The sequence below is a fragment of the Argentina silus genome (assembly GCF_951799395.1).
Source record: "Argentina silus genome assembly, chromosome: 14".
NCBI lineage: Eukaryota > Metazoa > Chordata > Actinopteri > Argentiniformes > Argentinidae > Argentina > Argentina silus.
In genome coordinates, this window is record NC_139668.1 from 17927130 (window position 1) to 17937129 (window position 10000).

Below are 10000 nucleotides of genomic sequence, written 5' to 3' on the forward strand. Positions count from 1 at the left end.
AGAGAGACAGAGAGAGAGAGAGAGAGAGAGAGAGAGAGAGAGAGAGAGAGAGAGAGAGAGAGAGAGAGAGAGAGCCATAACCCTAACCCTTGGAACTTTAATATAAATGCCCTGAATAATATCTCACTCATCTATGCATGTTCACGTCTTTGCTGTAACCAACCCCTTTGGTTTTTCAGATGGATAATATCTTACTCGTCAACTCATCAACAATAAACAGTACAAAGTTCCACGACTATAAAAACAGAGCGAGCGAAAGGTCCCAGAGCACGCGCCGAACACCTTGAATAAACAATCAGTGAAAAAGGACACACTTTCTCCTGAGGTAGGTCAGAAGGGTCATCTCAGGATCAGCATGCTTCTCAATGATCTGCAGAAATATTTAGAATGGTAATAAACAAACGGACAGGATTCAAGTTGTACTCATGATAGATTCAGAACGAATTAATTGATTGACGTTATAGCAGACATGATCATTTTGAAACATGAACATATTTCGTCCGGAACACTGCTGGAATAGACTGAAGACTATGGAGAACACATTACCTGCTATCAGTGAACAATTGGGCGACAATCATTATGGTGTTAGGTCCATTTATATTGATAATAAATTGAAACAAATATCAATATGTATATTGTTATTAAACAAATTGTTGATAAAACATGAGTCAATTGTAATTCTTACCTTTTTTCCATTCACGAAGAAAATGAGTTTATCTCCAATCATATCTGTATCAATCCTATAATCCCCGTTTCTTTCTTTCCCGTTGGTTAGATTTGACATGTTTACGGGTGAGTTGGTGCGCGCTCTGGTATCCTCCGGGTAACTTTTTCTTCGGTTTAACTGAGCGACGCTCGGGACGTTGTCAGCTTTTATACCTCACAGTTGAACGACCTTTAGTGCGCCGGTCTTATTGTCTGTGTAGCGCATGTGACTGTTAGGGGACCGTTCGATAATTGCTGGGGAGGCTTGTGTGTTTTTTGACTGGGCACAGGGGAGGGGAGTCACAAGCCTCCTCCCACACACACACACACACACACACACACACACACACACACACACACACACACACACACACACACACACACACACACACACACACACACACATGTTTGATCACTCATACAGTAGAACCTGAGAAACATTGACTGCTACTGTGAGGAACCAGACACAATCACTCACTCCTCAACAGAGATATCTGGAATGGACTGGGGCTGCTGAGTGGCACTTTATGATGGATGATGAACTGAGCTTGTTTAAATACTTTTGTAAACAATTCCCATTAATAGCTTTTTTTTTTTTAAATGACAGGCCATCATTTACAGTCCAAATACAAGTTATAATGCGTCTCCGTCGTCCCAGCCATGTCAGAAAGTCTCTCGCTATCCTCCTTTGATTCAACAGGCTCAACCCTCCGCTCTCCTGCAATAAACGCTTTCAGGGACTTGATTGACACGCATTCCATGTTAGCTGATTCCATACGACAAAGAGTCTTTTATGTTTTATATCTAAATATGTATGGTCTTCCTTGCAGTCACTCTCTTCAAAGGAGACACACTAGATACGTTCGTGTTTAAAATAAGGGCGAAAATGCGCGCTTGTAATTGAGCGCTCTATCTCGCCTCCTGGAGGAGTTGCGACTAACTTCAGATGCCGCGCGGTGCCCCTGATCATTGCCTGGGTCTCACATTAACTCACGGACCGCCACAGACACAAATCACGTCGTCAGTGGCAAACGCTGAAGCGTGTTCCCCTGGTACCACAGGCCTAGCGGTGACGTTAATTTCACATATGAATGCCATATAAAGATGACAATTACAAACATGTCAATCATGGTGTCCTTGTTTTTGATTTCAACTTTCTCACAATGCAATTCCACAGAGGTAATTCACGTCACAAATACAAAAGTGATATAAAACGTCCTGAATAAAATCTACTATACGTTCTACGACAGGCATGTCCAAAGTCCGACCCGGGGCCAATCACGGCCCGCAGCTTCGGTTTTATAATGTATTCTTTATGGCCCGCTAGGAATGTCAAACAGAATAAATAAATCATAAAAGGTTCAAAATGCAATTTCTCTAATCCCTCCACCGGGTCAGCGCAGATGGAGAATCCCTACAGTATGTGACGTGAGACAATGTGGGATTCCCATCAGTGTAGAGCACCACCCAGTGGTCGGTCTGAGGTACCACACTATGACATGTCCATGAGGTAGAAGTCCCTGTTGGCTTCTTTCTCTGTCACATGCACGCACGCACGCACGCACGCACGCACGCACGCACTCACACACAACCCCCCCCCCCCCACACACACACACACGCACACAAACACAAACACCCCCCACCCCCAAAATTAAATTACCAGGAACTCTGTGGAAAAGGGCTTAGGTGATTGATTTCCATTGATTTCGAGGCCTCCCTTATTTCCTCAATAGATAGATCAGCATCACAAAGAGAACGCAACATCATAAATTATTTAGAATATGCTGTATAATCACAATTCTCCTGTGAGAGCGAGGGACAAGCAATGAGGGGTTTTTTCGGTTTATTATTCCAAAACAAAAACAAACAGCACATGCAAATGTTTTCCTCGTGAACAGTTTCAGATACAGACAGTAAGTGGAAGAGGTAAAGGTGAGTATCAACATCGTGGACCACGCCTCTCTCATGACACACACACGCATCAAAGACGCATGCGTGCGCACACACACACACACACACTCAGGAAGTCTGTGCTGACACAAAAGCATGTCACTTAACGACTATGGATGTCACTGGGTTTTCATAACCCAATGAAGTAGTGTTTCACACCCAAATGAGTGTGTAAATGAGTGTGTAAGTGTGTGGGGTTGAGGTTATAGTGTCAAGAGCAATGAGCCAAACTGACTGTGTTAACTGGGCCGCTCACAGCACTGGGCGTGGGACATCTCCTCAGTCAGGGCCGCACACAGGGATCAAATGGCTGACATGGCTGACGCTAAAGTATCAAAGCTAATTAAGCACAAATCAAACTGAAAGCGGATTATCACTTTGTTCATTCAATGTGCCTTGGCTTGTTCAAAACATGCTTCACAGGAACTCAGCCAAATAAATATCACCATACAAAATTAAACGAAGAAATACAAAATATGGCCATTTATATTAATATGCACAAACATACGGTATATGACAGAAAGGATAAGCTATAGTTTAATACATTGAAAAAAAGATCCAGTCCACACAACACATCTGTAAGTACCATTTCATATTTGCATACATATTTTCTCTCTTCAGGTGTTGATATAAAAATATAAAGTATGGAAATATACATGCTAAAACATCTCTGAGTATTTCAGTACAGTGCTAAATACTTAGACTACAGCAGGCGCAACCTTGTTGTGTCTTAACTGCACCTTTACATGCCAGTGATTGTGCCCAAAGGAAACAGTAATTCAGTCCAGTTTGTCAAATGCCCTGTTCCAGTGACCATCATCATCATCATCTTCATCATCATCATGTAAACACCACTGTTAGAATTGGCACTGCTAATTTGCTGCATCAGCCAATCACATGCTCGGGGGGGCTATCATGTGACCATCAGCAAACGTTTCAGTACGCGCTTGAAGCATTATGAATGGATTGAAGGCGGTAAAGTGACAACGTTGACTGGAATACGTTATTACCATCAAAAAACAGTATAGAAACGTGAAGTCAGCATCAAGAGGAAAATATCTAAAACATTTCAACGGATGATTTATAATCTTAAATAATAAGGTAGCTTTGCTGTCGAAATGTTGGTCCAATAAATAATTAGCATCGGAGCAAGAGAGTGTGGCTCTCTTTATTTCTTTTCATGCTTTATGATCTTACCAATAAAAAACACAATTCTACCCTACCTTCCTGTTCGTCAGGGCTGGTTTTACCAAGCTGCCTGACAGGAATTTGGCAAACAGGAATTTAGAAGAACTGTTGTGGTGTAGTGCTAGGCTAGAGTAAGTAGGTGGTATACTCTACGTATTGACTCCTGCCATAGACACAACTAGTACTCCTGCCATAGACACAACTAGTACTACTGTCATAGACACAACTAGTACTCCTGTCATAGACACAACTCGTACTCCTGCCATAGACACAACTAGTACTCCTGCCATAGACACAACTAGTACTCCTGTCATAGACACAACTAGTACTCCTGCCATAGACACAACTAGTACTCCTGCCATAGACACAACTTGTACTACTGTCATAGACACAACTAGTACTCCTGTCATAGACACAACTAGTACTCCTGCCATAAACACAACTAGTACTCCTGTCATAGACACAACTAGTACTCCTGCCATAGACACAACTAGTACTCCTGCCATAGACACAACTAGTACTACTGTCATAGACACAACTAGTAGTCTTTACGGATGTTGGCGATTTGACTGACATATAATCGTCATCCATCATAATTTTCAGATATTATCTGTCATCGGAGAGAGGATTCCTTTCGATCTCAAAATAATGACTCCATTGGCCAGTTCAGCTGCCTCAACTGGCCAATGGCCTTTGCCTGATGCAATTTGTGAGGAAGAAGGGACAGGCGCTCGCTAATATAATAACCACACTCACGGTTGTCTGATCCCAAGTATCATCCGATTACAAATATCAAGTCCTAATAAAGGGATAAGAATATACAGTAACATCGGCACACCCCTGGGCTGTATGTCTACAGTAGGTAGGGAGAAGATCAGGATCAGGCTGCTCAGGAGGCAGAGGCCCGGAAGAACATTACATCAGTATAACCATGCATGTAACACACCTTAAACCCTGTTACCTGACAACCTATTCATTCATCCCGTCTGTCTGTCTGTCTGCCTCCCTGCCTGCCTGTCTCTCTCTCTCTCATAAATATCATTTCATTAGCATATATACCTGCCCTATTCAGGGACGTAGTGGTAGAGAAGGTGGACTGTCCCATCCTCCTCTTACCTAGTAATGGCACAACAGCATTCAGAAACAAGTTCCCTCATCTTCAGGAAATAAATATTTTGGAACGGGAAAAATGTTTGAACAATATCTATGTTCTAGGGGGACACTTCCCAGTTCTATAACAAACCCAGCTTGCTTACTACCAGCGAGACAGTATTGTGGCACATCAGTAAGGACTTTATAAGAACGGTACGATACTGTAGGAAATGGTCATCCTGGCATCTGGGTCAGAGCATGTCTCTGGGTGGGATTAGTGGCAGGGAGGGGCTTGGGGGGGTTACGTTGGGAGAAGGTGGAGGGGCTGATGTTTAAGGGATGGGGGAGGGAGGGGGGGGGGTGTAACAGTAGTGGAGGAGGCATCATGGTGAGAGGGGTGGGGGGTGGGGGGGGTCCATGTGATGGAGAACAGGGGGGATGGTTTGTCTTTCAGGTGCTTCTCTGTGTCGATCTCTCTCCTCTCCGACGGCGTCTGGGGGCGTCTACTTGATGTTCTTGAGCAGGGACGTGCGGGCGTTTACCACCGCCTTAAAGGCGTCCTCGCTGCCCGGGGCAACACACTTATCAGGATGCAGCAGCACAGCCAGCTTCCTGTACGCCTTGTTAACCTCTTCCCTGGAAACAAGGACAGGAACTACCGTTAGAGAGTGTATGGGTGCAGAGATCTAACCTGATAGGCTCGCAAACTTCTATTTGGGGGGGTGTTACCCATTACCAAAAAAGGGTCGTCGGGGGGGCAGAGAAATCTGGATGACTTCACGCTTGCTACACGTCTTCAAAAGTACATCGTTCATTGCATAATGATTTGGACTTTGGGTCTAAATATCTAGTTTTTTAAATTATTTTTTTTATTTCGGTCCAAAATGATAGTATATTGATATACTTATTCTTAAAATATGGATTTTCGGCTTAAAATGTTCGATTGACTGGAGGGGGCCTTTACAATTCCTGAACAAGATACGCAACCATGTTACACAATGGAAGCTGCTCCAACAAAGACACTGAAGGATCAGCTTCACACAATCCTTAGACTATTAGGTGGCGAAAACTTAATGACCTTAGTTTATTCAGATATCAGGTAATGCCAATGAGCCTGATAGGATAGCTCATATGTCTGCTCTTTCCTATCCGTGTCACACATATAAGGCCAGCGGGGGTGTGTGTGTGTGTGTGTGTGGGGGGGGGGGGGCGGGGAGGAGACAGGCAGGGGAGCCCCTCCTCTCTTTACCTAATATGGACTCAGGCTTCGTTTAGTAAAGCGACAGCTTCTACCTCTGCTCAACCACTCACCGCGTGGCTCCGGGTTTGACCCCCAGCATATCCCAGGAGTCTTTGCTGTTCCGTATGCGTCTGATGGTGTCGGCCTGTTCCTTAGTGAAGCCAACGTTGACCTCTGACACTGGACGCTTCCCCCCGTTCTCACACATGTCCGTTATAGAGGAGAAGAATGCCTTCACACACACACACACACACACACACACACACACACACACACACACACACAAAACCCGCCAGTAAGTAAACTATTATATCTATGTATCCATCCATATATCAGTCAGTCATCCCTCTCCGCTCTAAGAGAGATTCTGATGTCTGTGGTAATCGATGAGGTAACCAGTAGTGTGTGTGTGTGTGTGTGTGTGTGTGTGTGTGTTTGTTTCCAACACCCACCTGGAACATCTCACTGATGCCTTCTCCGCTCTGGGCTGACGTCTCAAAGTAGTGGAACCCACGAGACTCTGCCCACAACCTCCCCTCCCCCTCATCTACAACACGTCGCTTAGTCAGGTCCACCTGCACACACACACACACACACACACACACACACACACACACACACACATTCTACTGGGTCCACGGTGAAGTGTGGCAAGTAAAAATAACCAAACATTTCACTGACACATTGAACAAAAGATGCAATGGTACACACACACACACACACACACACACACACACACACACACACACACACACACACACTCTCTCTCTCTTGGATCCACAGCGAAGTATGGTGAGTAAAAATAACCAAACATTAATCACTGACACACTGAACATCGAACCAATGCAATGGTACACACACACACGCACACACACACACACACGCACACACACACACGCACACACACACAGCTGACTGACCTTGTTGGCGCAGACCACAAATACGATGCTCTCCATGTTGGCCTGAGAGCCCATCTCCTGCTTCATCTCCCCCAGCCAGCTGTCCAACGCATCAAAACTCTCCCTCAGCCCCACATCATACACCAACACCACCCCCTGGGAGTCCTTGTAGAACTCATTACGCACCTGAGGAGGAGAGAGAGAGAGAGAGAGAGAGAGAGAGAGAGAGAGAGAGAGAGAGAGACAGAGAGAGAGAGAGAGAGGGGGGGAGAGAGAGAGAGAGATAGGGAGAGGGGGGGGGAGAAAGAGAGAGAGAGAGAGAGAGAGAGGGAGAGAGAGAGAGAGAGAGAGAGAGAGAGGGAGAGAGAGCGAGATCGAGAGGGGGAAAGGGAGAGAGAGAGAGAAAGAGAAAGAAAATGAGGGAGAGAGAGAGAGAGAGAGAGAGGAGGGGGGGGTTATGATATGATTAGAGGGAAGAGTGGCAAAGATGACATGAAAACAAACAAGGCATGCACTGCTTTGCTACTGTGCTCGACTCACACAAAACATCCCTTGTACAACAGCACCACCTACTGGTGAGAAAGTCAACCAGTCAACAGAGATAGTGTGGACCAGTGTTTCAGCAAGATGACACCACCACTGACTCGCAACACAACTGCTTTAAACGGATGATACCAACTCCTTCAGTGGTGGCCCCTTGTCTCTGCATGCATCAACTGCACAACCACAACTGTCAAAATGTAGTTATGTGTGTATATATATATATATATATATGAACCAGTTTCCCCTGTAAGTTAACCACATATCATCTGAAAGTATGGCAACAGGCCTACTCATATTTAGCTGTGTGTGCGTATGTGTGTGTCACACGACTCAGACAGAAGACTCACCTCGTAGAAGAAAGGGTGTCCTGCCATGTCAAATATGTTCACTTTGATCTCTCTGTCCCGCACTTGGACCCTGATTGCGTACAACATCCAATATAAGTATCACACAGATCCAAGCCTACTGTGGAGCAAACATCATTTTCTACTGTGCCTGAGGTTTCATTTTGACAATGCTTTAAATCTTACACATGTATGATGACAATCAGACAAGTCACCACTCACTTAGTGACGCCATAGTCGATCCCGATGGTGGCCAAGTATTTGGGCACAAATCTCTTCTCACAGTAACGTTTGATGATGCAGCTCTGGAATAAAAGTTGAACAACACAATCGACCAACGATGCATTCATTCATTCATTCATTCATTCATTCATTCATTCATTTACAGGCAACTTGGCAAGCTAACTCCAATAAGAGGCTCAGAGTCAGGCAGGTCTATGAGGGGGCTCACAGCCTTATATCCGACTCCCTGAATCAGGCAGGCTAGGTGTTGCTCTGGATTTGCAGTCGGAATCTTATGGGCATCATCATGCACTTATTGTATGTGTAGGCTCCGTGGAGAACAACACTGAGCAGCTAGCCTGGCTGGTTAGATCTACTACTACAATCTACTAGCTACACATTATGACATATGATCTAAACTGAGACGCTGGGAGAAGTCATTTGCTGCAAGTTATCTGTAACTAATGTTCACAAGATGTAAAGCTGGACAGTGTACATAGCATAGCATAACATAACATAACATAACATAATACAATTCCAGATGTTAGCTAGTGGTGCACAGCCGTCAGCTGACAGGCTATGAAAACAACCTGTCCGACTGACTCACCTTTCCCACCTCCGCGTTGCCAAGGCTGATCACTTTCACACGCAGCGATTTCTTGTTCTCCCGTCTCTTCTGCACATTCGTGTCCATGTTGCAAATCGGCGACTTCTATCAACTAAAAACACGTTAGCTGGAAAGATTAGAAAGCTAGCTAGCTACGCTGTTGACGTTGGCTAGCTACAATTCCAATGAGTAGCTAACGGTAGCCAGCTGTAGTTTAGCACGCCCCTCAGCAGTCATTTAATCTGTTGTAAACAACCCGGTTTACAACTGGATAATCTTACAACATTATTTGAGTTTTCATTTCATTAAGAAACCCGTGTCTAATGCATTTGGCCGGTTGACACCTGAGAAATAGGTTGCTAACTAGCTAGCTTGCTTAGCTGACGGTATGACGCCTCTTCGCCTGTCAATTTGGGAATCGCGACAGCAGATTCACCACAAACAAGTTATTGGTTTGAATAAATGTGGCAGCTTTTGAGCACTAAGGAGAAGAAACACTGATGTACCTTTTTATAGCTTGCTAAATAATCTTGATAGAGCACCTCGTAGGGGAAGAAATAAAGAAAAACATCACGCAATCATGAACGAGCCACCTAGAAGCAGTTTCTATGGCAACACAAAGACAAATTACGGCCAAAGAGAGTGCCGCAGATTCGCGCGTTTAGAACGTCATAAACTGTTCCATATGCAGGACCAAACCTGCCATATTGATAAATACATTCCAAAAATTTTTTTTACTAAACTTTGCGACCCATTATCTTCTCTGGTGATGCTCTGCCAGGTGATGCTCTGCCTGTACTGCAGCCATCTTCAATTGTTTGTTTTGAGATAAATCATATCATCAGGAAATTAAATGCATGTTTAATTGGATTTAAATCTGAAGATTGGCCAGTCAAGAACTTTCCACTTTTTGGCCTTGACAAATTCCTAGTTGCTATGGCAGTTTGTTTTGGGTTATTGTCTTACTGTATGAGGAAGCGCCATCGAATGAATTTGGAAGCATTTGCTTGTACAAGTGGATTTGCATCCTTGCATTAAGATCGACTCAATTAAACATATTGAGTGATTTGTTGATGATATTTTTGCATTTTAGCTAATTTTAAGAGCGTCATAGCAAAGGGTCTGAATACTTATGTACATGAGGTATCTCTGTATTTCAATTTTAATAAATTTACTGACATTTCTAAAAACCTGTTTTTGCTTTCTCATT

At 44.1% G+C, this 10000-nt stretch overlaps 2 protein-coding genes across 2 annotated transcripts in view; both read right to left on the bottom strand.

Moving 5' to 3' along the window:
* The window catches only part of xdh (xanthine dehydrogenase), a 16840-nt gene extending 16064 nt beyond the window's left edge, over window positions 1–776 (bottom strand). Inside the window, exons 1-2 of the mRNA XM_083684239.1 lie at window positions 686–776; window positions 313–370 (exon numbers count right to left, since the gene is read on the bottom strand). Coding sequence (XP_083540365.1) covers window positions 313–370; window positions 686–727 — 100 coding nt within the window. The 5' untranslated portion in view covers window positions 728–776. The remainder of the gene's footprint in view (window positions 1–312; window positions 371–685) is intronic.
* A 1765-nt stretch (window positions 777–2541) lies between these two features.
* dnajc27 (DnaJ (Hsp40) homolog, subfamily C, member 27) lies at window positions 2542–9185 on the bottom strand. The gene is made up of 7 exons (XM_083685177.1): window positions 8791–9185; window positions 8184–8266; window positions 7965–8034; window positions 7096–7260; window positions 6628–6750; window positions 6247–6407; window positions 2542–5571 (listed from the first exon to the last, which is right to left on the bottom strand). Exons 1-7 carry the CDS (start codon window positions 8875–8877, stop codon window positions 5439–5441), a joined length of 822 nt encoding a protein of 273 aa, XP_083541303.1. The 5' UTR covers window positions 8878–9185; the 3' UTR covers window positions 2542–5438.
* Between the last annotated feature and the right edge of the window lie 815 nt (window positions 9186–10000).